Here is an 18,545-nt window from a genome sequence, read left to right as displayed (position 1 = left end):
CAAGATCCAATATTTTAATTCGCTCAATTATTTCTAGGCAAATAGTGAAATTCTGTTAAACTTAAACACTGATTTAATCAAATTCACTAAAAATTTGCTCCGGAAAATCTTCCACTTGGAAAGACCCACATGCTCATTATATAGCAGGGTGGTGGCATTTTTAAAAAGTGCTTATTTTCGATTTTGGTTTTTTAAAAGCCCTTAAAGGTACTTTTTTCATTGGGTGTTTTTAAAAAGTACTTAATTTTCCCTTTTCGAAAATATTTTTTTCTTTAACATTTCGATTTTCGCCACATGAAAAAGCGTACTTACACATTGTTCTATTCAACGTTTTCACAATTCCTTCAACCACAATCTATTTCGGCGTGCCGTAGCGTATTAAAGCGTCAATCATTTTACATGTTTTATGAAATACTAGCAAGTCTGCATGTGAGCCTACTAAGCTGGGTTCGGTGAGATTATTGCACTCTCGTGTGCAACTGCTGCACTTAGCAAGATATTCTCAATTTCAGACTTCATTTTCCAGCTTCTGAAATCGAACCGAAAAATCTCTCTATTTTTTTTTTATGGTGACTGATATAATCAAGAAAAGAGTTCTTTGTCAGAAACTAGTTATTTTATCATGATCATGTAGTCTTTGAAAATTAATTTGCATTTTGTTAATGTATATAGTACTCATTTTTTGTTGAAAGATTTGGCTATGTACCCTGTCACTCCTTAAGTTATCCTGGGAGTTTTTTTAAAAGTAGAGTAGTATAGTTTGTCTACGTTAAGAACTCCCTTTGCCACAAAGTCTGAGGCCGTTTGCTGCTATGGAAACAAGAGTAGCGCATTTCAGGGAGGTTCGTATCTGTCCACTGTTAGGAAGTTATAAAATTAGACACAAAAACGTATTCTCTCTGATTAGAATTTTTTTTAAACCCATATTTACATTGAATAGTTCCAATCAGTAGGTATGATTCTAATTGTTTAATCAAGAGGGTGATCTAAGGTTTAGTTTCTCAGGGGTGATTGCGAGCCCAAGTCAAAATTCTGGAAAATTTCTTGAGTTAAAAAAAAAAAAAATATTTAATTAAAAAATTTAAACAAGGTTTCTTTCCTTTTTCTCAATATTTCTTAGTTTACTTAAAATATATTTAAAATTCTACACAATTACCATTTACACATACCTAAGATGACCTGAAGAAGTAATTAAAATGAACAAATATGTCTTTCTTTCTTGAGTTTATGATTATAACAACTATTTACTGATAAAAAATGAATATTAATCATGAATATAAGCTTATAAAGCATCTCTCTGGCTCTCCCTTACAAACGAATAAAATAAACTGTTTTTTAAGTTCCACCTTTGAAAATTTGATTTTCGGAAACTTCTGTGATCAATGATTTTTTGAAACGTCTGGACCTTCTATCTCCGGATCACTGTTAGCGAAAATTCCGGAAATCCGGAGCACCATCAGCCCTGGTTTCTAGAATGTTACTATGCACTTTCACTCTATTTAGGTAATTCTCTAGAGTTAATTGATAGAATCAAAGAATTTTTGGTCCTATTTCCCCACACATAACTTCTTTCGAAAACTACTTTAAAGAGGATCAATAGCATTTAGAATTATGAATTTTGCGAATTTTATAATTTTTAAAACTATGTAATTTTAAATTTAAAAATAGAAGATATTTCATAATAATTTTTGATTGACTTACAATTGAAAGTTTTTTATTATCAGAATCAATTATAAAATAATTAAAAAAAATTTTTTGGGGGTTTTAACTAATCTAGTTTTAAATAAGTTAAAATAATGTTTCAGTTTGCTAAATTACTTCTCGAGAGATGGTGAAATTAACATTGAGTGACTTTGGAACTTTCGGTGGGTCATCTGACTAAACCATATCCAGGATATCCCCATATCTTAGGTGTTCATTCCATTGTCTTTTGCAATAATTAGTACACTCAGAAAATGGCACAAAAACATTCTCCAGATTATAATGCTCCCTCCACCAGCAAATGTTGCAGGTTATTAGTTTTCAGATGTTTCACACTATGTCCAATGGAGCATAAATCTTGATTAACCGGAAAAAGCCACCTGTCTATACTCAGTGGGTGTCCAGTTGCAGTACTTGCGTTCAAATAACAGCCTCCATTGCAGAACAGCATTAACCAAGTACCTGTTGAATCTAGTCCAGATGCAGCCAATCGTTCACCTCTGGTTCGTGGTGCAAATCACAACGTTTTTAGATTCCCTTGGACACCATTTACAGGGTTTCAACTCAATTTCAGAAAAAAAATTCCCTGACTTCTCCAGGTATATTTCAATGAAAATCCAGAGCATATTTTATTTATTCCATGCAATTTTTCATCAGATTTTCGTGGTTTCCCTCTCCATGTAACGCAAATGCGGGTTAGTTCCATCAAGAAGTCCTCCACGAAGGCAAAATTTCTCCCAATACTTGATCCAGGAGTTCCCTTGTCTTCTGGTTTGGGTTCAAAATTACAAGGTTACGTAGTTGAACATTAGTAGTCGTAAACTCAAAAATTGGGTCCGCTCTGCTCTTCAACGACGATTATAAAATATAAGACCCTCTGGATGCCGTGTGAGGGAATTTTGTGCAAAGATTACATTTCGATAAAAACGTGGGTTTTGCCTTCTGAGTGTGAGAACTACACAATCGTTTTTAATATCATTCTTGAGCAGAAGGTAATATGTCGGCAAAGTTATTTTACAATCATAGTGCATTTTTTCTTCTGTTAATTTTATTTTAAAAAATCTGACAGAAAAATTTACTATATTAATAAATTACAGACAAACAGCAACAGCTCATGAACTCAAAGGAAAGCTCTTCCTGATAACCTTTATATGGAATTCTTTAAAAATATGTTCTGAAAACAAAAGTTTTAAAAATTTGATGTGAATAAAATTTTGCTGATATAAAAATAATAATTATATCTAGTATGTTCTGCATTTATATTTGCTGAAACCCTACCTAAAATAAGCAAATTAATATTTAAGGGACAAGAAATAAAAACATTGTCAAATCACTAGAGAGAAAGACAGATTGAAAATATCAATGACAATTTGGTTTTCCAATAAAACTAAAAGGTGTTGAAAAATAAGTAACGGTTCTAATTTCCTGTTTCTTTCAGCATTGAAACAGGCCTTAATCATTTTAGCCCTGCTTTTTTGTGAAGTGAAGTGCTAGATTTTCACAAATATTAATATAATACCTCAAAGTGCATACTTTTTTGACAAGGATTTCAAAAACATATGTTACACAAAAGTGTGTGATTATGAACATACTTAGGCTGATGATAAAAAAATTTAAATAACTAAAGCAGGGTGCCTAGCCAGAATTTTCAACAAAAAATAAGTACCTTTTAAGCACTCAAAAATATTTTTAATCACTTTAAAAAAAAATCACAATTAGGATCTGTGCAGTAATAATTTTTTTCTCTCTAGTGTTTAAAATTCTTAATTTATAAACATAAAATCAATAAAGTTAAGCACTTTTTGCAAGCCCCATATAAAAAAAAAGCACCTTTGAAAAAGGTAAATCAAAAATAAGCACTTTTTAAAAATGCTACACAACATGTTAAGAGTAAGTTCAAATAGTTTGTTGAGAGAGTATGAATGAGACTAAAATATGAGATTATTTTTAAACTTTTTAATAACACTCACAGAAGAACATACACAAAATATTTTTAATTTTTTTTTTGTTTTGTTTGAACAATAAAGAAGTAAATTACAAGGTATCAAAATACAGTACAAAACATTTATAAGAGTTTTGCAATATATAAAATACCATAACTCAGTTTCCACAAAATGGACATGATTTTAGTAAATGAATATTTAAAACTTTCAACATAAAATGCTTTTCTGACAGTCTTAGGAATTAGTGAAGAAAATTATGAACATAATCGAATTGTGGTCCTGCCAGTCACCACAACAAATTCATCATCTTGAAGATCTTTCAAGACTTCTTCAAACATATCTCGGGTGATCATCTGCAAAAAAATTTATTTAAGAATAAACAGTTATTCCCATTAATAAAACAATATGAATACAAGTTTTATTATGTACTATTGAGTCTTATCTTGTACACTTTTATTAATGTAATTAATAGCACTTTTTAACTTAAAAGAAAGTTTTAAATCATTTTTTTTATACTAAAAACTAAAACTATGAACTATTTATTGAAGCTATAGAAAAAGACAGATAAAACATTTAATATGTTAAGTGCTTCATGAAAAAAAAGAAGAGAAAACAAAATTATTTTTAAAGCTAAACAATCAGCATTATACAGTCAATTCGCTATAACTCGAAGTACGATAACTCGAATATTACTATAACTCGAATTTTTTATGAGGTCCTGACCCTTTTATCTTCAATTTCATGTTAATTATTCTTGATTACTCGAATTTTACTCCCTTTAACTCGATTTTTTTTGGATCTTTTAAAGCAAGAAAAAAAACCTAGGAGCTGATATCTTGCCCCTTCCTTTGCAACACACACAATGTCTTTCGCACTCTTCATGGAGAAGCTAAAGCTGTCCCTCTTGAAGTATGTGAACAGTGGTTCAATGAAACGTTACCAATTTACTTCAAGGATACAGTTAAAATGATGTTTTCAACATTGATGAAATGGGTTTACTTTTTAAATGTCTTCCAAATAAGACTATGATGTTTAAGGATGAAAACTGCTCAGAGGGTAAAATGAGCAAGGAGCGTTTGACTGTCCTAGTTGGAGGAAATGCATCTGGGACAGAGAAATTGCCCTTACTTGTTATCGGAAAATACCGAAATCCCCGATGTTTCAAAAATGTAAAAACGTATCCTTTGGATTACAAGTCTAACAAAAAGTTTTGGATGACATCAGTTTTATTTGAAGACTATGTAAGAAAATTGGATCGGAAATTCTTCGCTAAAAAAAAGTGATACTCTTTATGGATAAATGCACAGCGCATAGTGATCTACCCAATTTGAAAGCAGTAAACTTGCAGTTTCTCCCGAAAAACACAACAGCAAAGTTGCAGCCAATGGACCAGGGTATCATAAAGTGCTTCAAACAGTCTTATCGTAAATGGCTTGTCTGAAAAATGCTCTTAAATATTGTAAGCATTTAGAAGATTTGTAATTAATAAGCATTAATTAAATAATCGGACAATATTTTGAAAGTCCAAAACCGAAACTAACGGTAAGTCGAACTTCCGATATGTCGAAGTTTTTCGTCAGTCCAATCAGATTAGAGTTATCGCGAATTCACTCTATATATATTCACATATCAGTAAAATAAATACACGGAAGCAATTTCGGTAAATTTTATTTTTAAACTTTTTGCACTAACTTTGAATTTTAGGAGTGATCAGATTTAATAGAAGGATGACCACAGAACAGAGAAAAGTCAAGGAATTCCACCAAAATACCCAAGAAGTCAAGGACCTACGAGTCTAAAATTTTTTCTAAGACTGGTCTTGAAATATTTTAAAATCAAGATTTTAGAATATTAGTGTTTTGTAATATATTTTATGTAATCTGCATTCTCCATTTCTTGAGCTTCTCAATTACCAGTCACGATCTAAAGACATGCTAAACAACTAAAGATGCTGTACTTACAAAATTGTAAATGACATGATGTACAGCATGCGAAATAAAAACGGATCTCCAAGTTCTGGGACTCAAACTTGAAGGTTTGAGGGAGTGAACTTAAATATGCTAATTAATTAATGCAGACAATATTTTAAGTTACGAAATAAGACACAAAAGCATTGTTCTCTGAATAAACATACCTTTTTTTAAGAGTGCCACCACGCTATTAATAATTAAGTAGGAAATTTGAAACAATACAGTTACATTTTTTCTGCATTAGCTCAATTATATGCAAGTTAAGATAGATAAGAGCTTCTTAACAGACAAACTGATACAAATGAAAGTTAAAATGTTTAAAAGAAAATATTACAGAAGACTATAACAGATTATAAATCAATAATATTAAAATATTAAGAGTGCCAGACATGTTATTAAAAATTAAGCTCTTCAAAAATAGATAACTTAAAAAGTTTCACTCAATTATGGGTAGATGTCAAAACTAACGAAATAAAGAATTTAGGATATTATATAGACAAAGAAAAATCAATGCATCGAGCATATGGGTGTACAATCTCTTTTGGAAGAAGGCCACAAAAATAAAAAGTTTAGCTCTTGAAGACAACAATAAATTTAATTTTTATATTAATTGATAATAGTTTTAAATATTTTTTGAGTTATAAAAACAATTTGTCTTAAAAAACAAACTATGTCAAGTAGAAGTTACGTATAAAATTTCCATACAGATGTCCAATATTTTACTTATTTAAAATAATTTGATGCTTTGCCTACACAAAAATGAAACTGAAAACAATTAATGTTATGCTTCTTTTACTATAAATAAATTATTGAAAATTTTAATAAATCTTTACTACATTTGTTTAGAAAATTATTTTGAGGTAAGAAATTTTTTTAAATATTTTTTTTTACATACTTTATTTTGAAATGTAGATGTTATAATTTTAGTGTTTTTTCAATGTTTATTAAAACTAGTTTCTAAAACAGTCAATTAATGCAATTGTGCTGTCCTAACCAAAAATATGAACTTAACAAATCAAAATATTAATTTATAATTATAATATATACAGCCGGACATCGATTTAACGAACTTCCATTTCGTGAATTTCTTCGAGGAACCAAGAACATTTTGAAAATTTCTTCGTAAAATAACTTCCAAATAGCGAAGTGAATTTTCTATTTAACGAACTTTTCATTGAGATCCTCTCCCTATTTTCCTATATTTCAGAACATTTCAAACCTGTTAACACACTTTATGGGGGAAATGACCTTGAATTAATTTTTGAAGCCACTGTTTTAAGTAATGTTTTACTGCTTTCTCTAAAAGTTAAGCAGTAAAATCCATTTCCCTTTTTGTTTGGAATTTCAAACGAAAAACTCAGTACAAATTAAGATTTTATCAGTGGCAATAAAACTTAAGAACGCATTTGGTAATGTATGTTTAAAATTACTTTTATAATAAATGCAGCTATAATTTTATACATAAATTCAGCATTTTTTTAAAGTTGAAAGATAGTGTAACACTGAATAATGTTTTGCTCTCTACTTGCCTTCATGCAAATTTCTTTTATGGTTAAGATTTATTAAATAAATAGTAGATACTAGTTTACAAGATAAAGGTGCATCAATTAATATTTTAATTATGACTAGACTTTAGGAATTTAAAATCTGTTTTGTGTTGTTTAAGTGTTTTAAACGGTGATTTTCTATTTAACGAATTTTCCATATAACGAACTTATTATAGGGATTTAGCGACTTCGTTAAATAGAGGTTCAACTGTATATATAAAAAAAATTAGTTTATCAAAACATATATAAACTACATTGCCTTCTTAAAATAATTTACTGTTTACTTAAATAATTTTTATCAAAGAAAATGAGCACTGCTCAAAGTTTCAGTTGATGTTCTTAAATGACTTTGTCCTTTAAGAATCTATAAACACATGTAATTTAATGAGACTTACCAGATCAGATTGGCCTTTTAACTCATCAAACACTTTAGCATAGTTGAAAGATTTAGTAGTTTTTCCTTTAGCAGTCAACATTTTTCTCAATATCTGTCCAATTTCAATACGACGTCTACGTGCAGTATTGCTCATTCCAGTAGTGAGAATAGATATGTCGATTTTACCGGAGGAGGGATCAGTAGCAGACTGTTTCAATGCTTCACGGTGCAACCTGATAAGAAATGTAAGAATAAGTAAGTTCAAAGGAAAATACATCTAACTACTGGGTTTACAGGGAATTTTATGAATAATTTCAGGGTATCTATAATTAAATATTTAGAAATTCTTTATTTTAATTGGAGAAGTTGAAAAATCAGTAAGATTTTAAATGCGAAGAATCCGTAAGTGCTAAGATAAGAATATTATCTGTTTTCTGGATACACCCAGGGCTAAAGAAGGGCTGGTTCATTCCATACTCTAACCTGAAACTACGATTTCCCACCTCATGACGTCACACCTCAGACAGATCTCAAAAATCAGAACTAGAGGAAATGAAAACATAGCAGCTTATACCGTCAGTAAGAAAAGAGTCGCACTTTTCTGATAATAGCTGTCAAATTATACACTGCTAACAAATTTTTCTGTTCAAAAATACAGTAGTCATACATTTTCTTGGTATTCATTATAGTAAATTTTATAGTATTTAATAAAAATCATAGTATTTAAAAAAAAAAAAAAACACTTTAAAGTTAGAAAAATATCCCAATATATTTCCTTATCATTTTCTAATTTTAGTTTTTAACTTTTACTGTTAAATAAATGAAAGCATATTAGAACACTTTTATAGTAACATTTTGCCCTATAATAATATGTAACTATAAAAGTGTCCACATATATTTTATTAATTGGTATGCCTAATTTTAATATATTTTCTTATTTATAATTGTAATAGCAATAATTTTGTATTTATCATCACTAGGACACAAAAATCTTAAATGCTAATTACTAAAAAAAATAATCCTTGAGCATATAATAACAGAAATATTACACTTGCTCATACATATTTAAAACTAAGGCGTTATAATTAAAACACACAAATATTTTAAATAATGGCATTAAAAAATATCTTATTAAATTGGAAGAATTTTTAAGCATTAATAACTTTTATTTTTGAAGTTCAGAATTTTCTTTTCTTTGACCCTGTAAATTTTTTTCTTCTTTTTTGTTTAAAGTTACGATACATTATCGATTTCAATGGCAAAATTAAAAGTTCTTAAATGTCTAAAAAAACAAAAACACGAAGCATAATGTTTTCATTCACAGCAGGATAAATTCGTCCAGTACATTTTATAATTCATTTGATGTCACTTTTATATTTTCTGAGATAAAAGATCGAAAATTGCATTTTCTTATTTTGTGTTTTATAACAGTTTTTGACAGTCGCTATCGCACAAGCTCATATTTGACCATGACCATTAAATTTTGGCAATCAGATGAGAAGAAAATCCCCTAAAATCAACAATAAAAAAAATGGGAAACAATGAATGAATTGAAATAAGCTAAAAAAAGATGCTAGTTACATGCAAAACTATTTATTTTTTAAGCGAGAAGTTGATGCTGTGTGTCACCGCGACGTCACCGACTGAAATCAGAGCTCTGAGTGGCACGAGTCTCTTCACAGGAGTGACCTAGTCCTTCCATTCTCTCTTTAGCCCTGGGTTTAAAGTTAATGTTGGTCCATTTATCTGGGACCACTTAAATTTGACTTGGACCAATATTAAATAGTTCTTCAATGTTATATAGTTCTAGTGACTAAATTTACTTAACATCTATTTCTGAATATAATAAGTATTTCAGAGAGTTGGATATTTGTGCTAATTTTGAATTCGGATTTATTAAGTTTCCTTTTTTATTTGGTCATCGCAAAATACTACACAATCTGCACTAATGTCATTTAATAAAACTAAATATTAAAAACAGAGCACATAATTTTTATAAAAATAAGCATAAGGGATAATTTTGACACAAAGAGTGAAACCCTGAAAATTTTATATACAAAAAATAGATATCAAGATAACAATTTATGTATCATATATGTTTTATATTTACATAACTAACATTTATAATTAAATTATCTACTAAGGAAGAATAACACACTTTCATAAACTAATTTGTGAAAAAACTTGCTTCTTACAAGAATCCCGATATCGAATTTTAAAATTGTGAAAAATATGAATGGAAATAATGGACTTCAAAAATAGCAAAAACAAAAACTGTATTAAAAATTTTCAAATCCTGTTGATAAAAATTATGCTGCATAATTTTCAGATTGCATGAATATGAATCAAAATGAGTAGTTTTGAAATCACGTACAAATACAAAAATCGATGTTTGATATTACAATTGCACAAATATAAAGCGCAATATTGGATTTTAAAAGCGAGTGAATACAAATCGCAACTTTAGGTTTTATAAATGAGTAAGTAGGAATCGTGATGTAAGATTTTTAAATTGAGTGAATATGAATCGCAACGGTTAACTGTTCAATCAGGTAAATAAAATCGTGTGAGTATGTATCAGGATATTAGCAGATTCCGGAGCAGCTATAAATATTCAAAATGACGAAAATCGGTCAAACCAAAAGAATCAAATTGGTTGAAGAATAACATGCACGGAAAAGTCTCGTTAACAGGACTTTGGGCAAAAATTTCAAAATTGTAAGTTTATAGTTTTATAAGCCTTATTATAAGGTTTGCTCCGCGGAATTCCGCAAACCTATGGTCTTGAGTTATGACCCTCAATTATGAATCACATGCCCTGCTTCTAGCTTTTAGACCCGGAAGAATGATATGAAAAACCCGGAATATAATCACCACTGAAACCTACCGTTTAGCTTCTTCAACATCCATTAAATCAACAACATTTGAGAAACGGACTTTGGCATGGGCTTCTGAAAGTCTGATCAAGGATTCTAGTTGTCTTGGATAAGCCGAGACTTGGCCACGACCAGCTCCAATTTTGCGCATTTCTACATAAGCTTGGATCAAAGCTTGAGATGCTTCTTCACTTAGCTTTGGATGAATGTTGGTACGAGCATAGGCTATGTAATCTTTCAGGAGACTAAGATCCTATAAAAATTAACCATGAATACATCATTAATTTTTAAATGCAACTACTAAGCAACAATTCCATGGAAACTTGGTAATTTTTTTTAATTTTCAATAAGATATACAATAAAACAACAACTCTTTTTACTTTAACCAAGGGGTATTTGCATAATAAAACAGGCTACATTCCAAAAAATAAAGAAATGTAAACATGGAGCAAACTGAATGAAATAACATTGTTTTTAATTTTATTAAAACTAATATATATATATACCAAATAAAACAATTGTAATAAAAAAATCATAATGTAGGAACACTAAGCTATATTTCTTAGCAAACAAATTTCATAGTTTTATTGTAATCTACTTTGGACACTTTTTCTTTTTCTGACTTTTTATATCAAATGTTTTTATACAATTCAAAATTATGAGCCCCGAAAATAAGAAACTTCTTTGCTTAACTAATTGAAACAAAAGACAGCAATGCCAAACTTTATTTTTCAATGTAGCTATCGTAACTTTTATTGTAATATAAAACCAATTTTTAAATTCTAGTACCTTGGTTTTGCCAGTTTTTTGATTTGACAATGATGTCAATTTTTGCAAAAAGGTTTTATTTTGTGAATATTTTTCCCATTTAAAAACATCTTCAGTTTTAAGAATAAATAAAAAACACTTGAACCAAAGTCAAAGTTCTTTAATTTTGCCTTTATCTGACTTAACGAACAAGGGGTCATCATTTCTTACAGATGAGTTTATACAGTGAAGTCGCGATAACTCGAATCTGATGGGACTGACGAAAAACTTCGACATATCGGAAGTTCGACTTACCGTTAGTTTCGGTTTGGACTTCCAAAATATTATCGGATTATTTAATTAATGCTTATCAATTACAAATCTTCCAAATGCTTACAATATTTAAGATCATTTTTCTGACAGGACATTTACGATAAGACTGTTTAAGCACTTTATGATACCCTGGTCTATCGGCTGCAACTTTGCTGTTGTGTTTGACGGGAGAAACTGCAAGTTTACTGCTTTCAAATTAGGTAGATAACTATGCGCTGTGCATTTATACATAAAGAGTATCACTTTTCTCTTTTTAGCGAAGAATTTCTGATCCAATTTTCTTACAAAGTCTTCAAATAAAACTGATGTCATCCAAAACTTTTTGTTAGACTTGTAATCCAAAGGACTGTTTTTGTTAGACTTGTAATTTACATTCTTGAAACATCGGGGATTTCGGTATTTTCCGATAACAAGTAAGGGCAATTTCTTTGTCCGAGACGCATTTCCTTCAACTAGGACAGTCAAATGTTTCTTGCTCATTTTACCCCCTGAGTAGTTTTTATCCTTAAACATCATAGTCTTATTTGAAAGACATTCAAAAAATAAACCCATTTCATCAATATTGAAAGCATCGTTTTAACTGTATCCTTGAAGTAAATTTGGTAACGTTTCATTTAACCACTGTTCACATACTTCAAGAGGGACAGCTTTAGCTTCTCCATGAAGAGTGCGAAAGACATTTTGTGTGTTTGTTGCAAAGGAAGGGGCAAGATATCAGCTCCTAGGTTTTTTTTTCTTGCTTCAAAAGATCCAAAAAAATCGAGTTAAAGGGAGTAAAATTCGAGTAATCGAGAATAATTAACATGAAATTGAAGATAAAAGGGTCGGGCCCTCATAAAAAAATCGAGTTATAGTAATATTCGAGTTATCGTACTTCGAGTTATAGCGAATTGACTGTACTATGAAAAATTTAGTACATCCATATAGAAAGAAACTTTCTTCAGTAATTTTACCATTGAGCAACAGAGGCAGCCACATACAAAATTTTCTTTGAAAGATTTTTCTGTCAGTAACTAATATTTTGTAAGGACAAAATAGATTTTTCGTTTTCGAAAAGCTTCACCAATTTTTTAAAAATGTTTTTGTACCAATATCTAAATTAAAATTCATTAATAAAAGCCCTTCATTATAAAAAATTTTATGCTTTTAAACCTAAAACCACTAAGTATGACAACTACCAAGTTTTTAAAATAAGGGCCTAATGGTATGATGAAGGGGGGGGGGGGGAAATCAAGCAATTTTTTAGTACTGTATACACACAACGAATTATTTTTAAAAACAGCAAATGGCAAAATAATAAAATACACCATTTATTCCAGTAGAGTACAGAAAGTTCAGTTTTAACAGTTTCAGTATAATTCTATTACTGGAGTACTGAAAAATTGATATCAGTTTGAGATGGATATGGATACAAAGATAATTTTTATAGCAAAGTTACATCAAAAATAAATACATAACGAATACAATTAGTTAATATTCCTTCGTGCTAGCATTTGATTAAAATTTGTAATCAACTTTAAGACTTTATAAATCAAATAATTTTAAAGTTGAGCAGTAGGTAATACTGACATTAAAATAAAACTCAAAATTTTTGTACAAAAGCAATTTGGTTCCTTAATTTATCATAAAAAGATTCTATGATTATAGTTGATTGGGAACAATCATTTGTTAAGTTAGATGAAAGAGACAAATTATTGTGAATCTGCAAAACTCCACACCATAGGATTTGTTAAAAAATTGTCAATGATTTTTTTTTTTTTTTTTTACAAAATGTCTGGAAAATTAAAAAAAATTGAACAATGTATAAGGCAGGTAAGGTTAGTGAACAGTCCCTAACACCTAACTCTGTAAATTTAATCAGTTCTAGCATTGTTAATTGTTGAAATAAAATGATGTATCAAAAATCCAAAGCTTATGATTCTTCAAGAAAATTATTTTAAAATCTGCATTTGTTTAGGTAGTGAACAGGGTAATTTAGACACACAAAAATCAAGAATAATCAGGACAAAAAGGAGTATTAGGACAACTAAGACCCCTGATGGCTTAAAAATTAAAAGTTTGGGGATTTTTAATAATTTTGTAGGAACTAGCAAAAATGAACAAGCTTTTCATGACTTAAACTTAGCAAAGTTAAGTTTATTCTTGAAGTCATTTAGTTTTATTGTTCAAATGGCACCTGAAATATATTTTAAGGAATATACTAAACTTAGCAATGTTATTGTTTATTCTTGAAGTCAGTTAGTTTTATTGTTAAAAAGGCACCTGAAACATATTTTAAGGAATATACTAATATATATATTTTGCTTCAACCATATTATATTGAGTACTTTTAAAGAATATAACACTCAGTTTTGTGAAACATTAATACTAATTGATTATGCAATTTTTTTTATTTAAGCAAGGATAAAGTTTTTTAATAAGATTTCAGTAAAAATCTATGTTTTGGAACACTGTTTTATAATCCACTCATTGATCAATGAAATCCCAGAAACAAAAATTTGGTTTTATATATATATATCTTACAAAGTCTTCAAATAAAACTGATGTCATCCAAAACTTTTTGTNATATATATATATGCATACCAGAAATTCTTCTTGATCTTCAAGAGGGCTTTTATAGTAAAGAGATACTAAATGGCGGGCAAGTCTTCTGTCATATACTTCATCTTGTGGGTCCAAAATCAAGAAGATTAAATCAAATCTAAACAAATAAAATTTCATAGTTTAATATTTGATTATTCTATAATTAATTATTTAAAAAAAAAAAAAAAACAAGATAAAAATACTATGAAAGTTAATGTGTTTTTAACTGACCACATCTTTTGTGTAAATTGCCTAACATTTCACTTGCAATTCTTACATTTGTTCTAGTCTTACACTATCAACATACCAAAATACAATGCATTGATCTATATTAACAGCCTATCTATTGATAATTAGTAATAAATACGAGTATTATAGACAAATTGTCATGTATGCGATGATTATCTGCAAACCATATCTTATTCTTTTTGCATTCATTCAACAAGCTGTGAATTTAGCTGAAGAAAAAAAAAAACAATTTTATTTTCAAAATAACTCACATAAATGTAAGGGGTTTCTAATCAAATAACTAAATTTTCAATTCTTATCTTCATAAATCGAGAACAGAAATTCTATTCTGATAATGATAAAACTACAGTGAAACTTCTCAGGAGCGACCACTCTCTGTTCCCCAGTAAAATGGTCGTTCTTAGCGGTTACCTCCATTGATTTCAAAATGTTATCGAGAGTACATGATTATTCGCAAAATATTTTAATTTTAGTAAGCGTCATTTCCATAGAATGGAAATGCCACTTGTGTTGGCGTCATAAAAATCGGATCAATCAATAAACTTTAGCGCCAAGTGAAAAAATGATTCCTACTGATATAATTGAGTAAAAACAAAAAAATAATTATGATTTTTGTTTAAGTGTGCATTTAATTTTATATCATAAAAATCAGCTTGCTCTAAAAAAATGAGAAGAGGTTTGTTTGAGATGCTCAGTTTTTTCTTTGAAAAAAAAAAAGTTTTTTTCTTCTAATTTAACTTTCAATTCTAAATATAAATCCCTGATAACATTGTCTTTAGTGCACCCTGACTGCAACATGAGGTTTTAGAACTCTTTCAGAGATCAATAAAAAAAAAAAAACAAAAACAAAAACAATCTAAATAAGAACATCACACAAATATTTTGAATACATTTTAATCTACTTATTTGCTTTGATATTTCTTCGTGTTTCCTTATTTGACCTTTTCAGACAGAGGTTTTGATGGTCTCCTCTAAAGGTTTTCTTCAACATAAAGGAAAAAATTCTGTGCCTTCCAAAAGTGGTCGTAAATAGAAGTCGCTACATAGAGGTGGACTTTCATGGAGGTTTCATTGCATTTTCATAGAAAAAAATCTTTTCTTATTTCCATGATATTAAGCAGTGAAGGACAATAAAAATGTTTAGATAGGGAACCTATTATTGAATTATTATAAAATAATTTGGTTCCACAAAATTTTATTCCCATCTCTACAATATTATGAGCTAGAAGAGGATTTTTACAAATTTTATTATAATGGTATAGTGTGTATTCACAAGATTTGTGCAAATTGTAACTCACTTTACAATAATTTTATTGGATATACCAAAATTTAAGCACATTTTTATTTTGCGCAACAACACACATTTGGATCTCTAGGTTTATGTCAGTGATTGTAGAATAAGAGTTGATATACATAGCTGCCAACCTTAGGAATAAAAAATTAGGAACACTACATGCGACAAAATTATGCGCACCAATCACGAGAGCAAGACAAAAATTTAACTATTAAATAATAACATTAATAGAAATGATTAAATTAGTAAAACTTATGTAAATTAGTAAAACAAAACTATAAACTCCATCTTTTGTGGGAAATTTATAATATTATTTAATAATAAGAAATACCGGTATAATAGTTTAAAAACAACCATTACCTATTAATATATAATTATTCTTCTCCAAATTATAAAACACAGGTAAATAATAATCTACATCATAAGCAAATATTTCTGATGCAAGTGTTGACTACAATACATTTTTCACTACAATACATACACTACACTACAATACATTTTTCAAAATGTAATAATAGTTGTTTAAGATTCAATTTAGTGAAATGATCAGCAACAGCTATTGGAATAGTATTTTCCAATAAAAAGTTACTAAAAATTACTTCTGCGAAATAATCACAGGAAGCGCGCTTGAGGCGATCAGAATAAGGGATTGGTTTAAAAGCAAAAATACTGCAATTTCACGAAAATTCAGATTTTTTTTAAATAAAAATATCAAATTTGATTTAAAAATTAGGAACAAATCCAAATAATTCTGAACAGTTGGCAGCTATGGATATATTGTGATTAAAAAAAAAATGGAGGGTTTCACAACAAAGTTAACAAAATAGAAAAAAAAATTAAAACTTTGAAAAGTGCAAGCAGGAGAAGGTTAAAGCGAGTTAAAATTTTCAGTCATAAAATCTCAAAAATTATAACTACGAAAAAACATATGCAGAAAAAAATACAGATTATGAGAGAATATCTCCACCAAAGAAAAAAAAAAGCATTTTGGTGATAAATACTGAAAAATGTAATGAAAAATATTGTTGTTAGGCTGGGAATGAAATAAAGTTGGTTAGGTTTTCTTATACTAGTCGTGCCTTGTTTGGCACAAGTTTTGTTTAACCTTTCCACGATGAGAATTGCAAAGGTGCGCTTATAGCTGAGGACAGGAGTCTTTTTTGCAAGGTCTTGTCCAGATTTTTTTTTTGCCGTTAAGCCTAAATCCATGAAATTACTGAAATAAGGACACATTCCTTAATAATGAAGTAAACAACATACACTGTATACATCTTTTATTTACAATTTATTTTATTTTGTATACAAGTTTTTTCTTGTCTAAATACATTTTTACTTCAATTTTTTCAGTATTTATTAATTATTTAATGACTTTAACATTATACAGAAAACTAAATAAGTTTTTGACACCTAAGTATATCACATAAAATTTTATTTTATTATGAAATATATTGAATTATCCTACTAAATTAAGAGTATTTAGCCCAGGCACTACTTTAAGAAAAAAAGAAAATAAAGAAGTGGTTCCATTATGCTAACTCTTTTTCCCCTAAAAAGTATTTTGGATTTCACTTTTTGAATTACTAGTTTTCACTTGCTTTGACATCGAGAAGTTTATTTTTTTAAAACATTTATTTCTAGTTAAAGTAACTAGACGATTCAACTAGACAAAGTCAGACGATTATTTTAAAACTGCATGTTCATCAAAATTAAGAAAAAAAGAAAACAGGAATATTAGGACAAACATGGACATATATTTTATCATGACATTTATTTTTTAAGTGGAAAACCAAGGATATTAGGACAACTAATAACTCTGGTAGCATCTTCGTAACATTATTTGAATATTTATAAAAAAATATATTCACATGAAAAAAAAGAGGAGCGAATGGAATATTTTGAGTACAATAGAGCCCCCGATTATCCATGTCCTTCTCAGAGTGATTAAAAAGAATATTCTACATGATGATCACTGATTTTTTTACAAAGTGTAACTGAACACTTTCATGTTAGCACACTTTCACGAAGTATGTAGGTGCTAATATTTTCCTTACCATTCCTCATTTCAGGGTTTTAGATGTACAGGGGTGATTGTGAGCCCAAGTTAAAATTGCGGAAAATTTCTTGAGTTAAAAAAAAAAAGTTTAAATTGAAAAAAATTTAAACAAGGTTTTTTTCCTTTTTCTCAATATTTCTTAGTTTACTTAAACTATATTTAAAGTTTTACACATACCTATACCATTTTAACATACCTAGGATGACCTGGAGAAATAATTAAAATTTACAAATATTTCTTTTTCTTCAGTTTATGATTATAACAACTATTTACTGATAAAAAATTAATATTAATCATGAATATAAGTTTTAAAGTATCTCTCTGGCTCTCCCTTACAAACAAATAAAATTTGTTTCCAAGTTCCACCTTTGAAAATTTGATTTCCGGAAACTTCTGTGATAAATGATTTTTTGAAACGTCAGGGCCTTCGATTTCCGGAAACTTCCGGATCACTGTTAGCGAAAATTCCGGAAATCCAGATTTTTCCGGAGCACTATCAGCCCTGGATGTAGAGCAAAGCTTTCTATTGTATATTACATTTAAGATTCTTTTTTTGTTGCCACAAGACAAAATGAACAAATTAGTTGCTTTTACTAGCCTAAAGCATGAGAATAGTTGCCAAAAACTATGAAAATAGTTGCCTAAATAAGAACAAAAATTCATTAAAAATATAACTAAAATTTTATTAAATGACTATCAATTTGGTGGCAAATATGATAATTTTAATATAAACATTAGTGTTCTTGCCCTAAATTTTTATATCAAAAAAATTAGTATATTTGCAGAAAATTAAATACTTTTAATTACTAGAACTCATTCATTCATTCAAAAAANAAAAAAAAAAAAAAAAAAAAAAAAAAAAAAAAAAAAAAA

General features: G+C 28.8%; 1 protein-coding gene across 1 annotated transcript in view; it reads right to left on the bottom strand.

The window, feature by feature from the left end:
* Positions 1-3,637: 3,637 nt before the first annotated feature.
* Positions 3,638-18,545, bottom strand: part of LOC107441637 (disc proliferation abnormal) — a 48,989-nt gene continuing 34,081 nt past the window's right edge. Inside the window, exons 17-20 of the mRNA XM_016054977.3 lie at positions 14,077-14,194; positions 10,425-10,666; positions 7,557-7,770; positions 3,638-3,997 (exon numbers count right to left, since the gene is read on the bottom strand). Of these exons, the coding sequence (XP_015910463.1) occupies positions 3,899-3,997; positions 7,557-7,770; positions 10,425-10,666; positions 14,077-14,194 (673 nt within the window). The 3' untranslated portion in view covers positions 3,638-3,898. The remainder of the gene's footprint in view (positions 3,998-7,556; positions 7,771-10,424; positions 10,667-14,076; positions 14,195-18,545) is intronic.

This window comes from Parasteatoda tepidariorum, chromosome 1 (assembly GCF_043381705.1).
Source record: "Parasteatoda tepidariorum isolate YZ-2023 chromosome 1, CAS_Ptep_4.0, whole genome shotgun sequence".
Taxonomy (NCBI): domain Eukaryota; kingdom Metazoa; phylum Arthropoda; class Arachnida; order Araneae; family Theridiidae; genus Parasteatoda; species Parasteatoda tepidariorum.
This window is presented reverse-complemented; position numbering and strand designations above follow the sequence as displayed.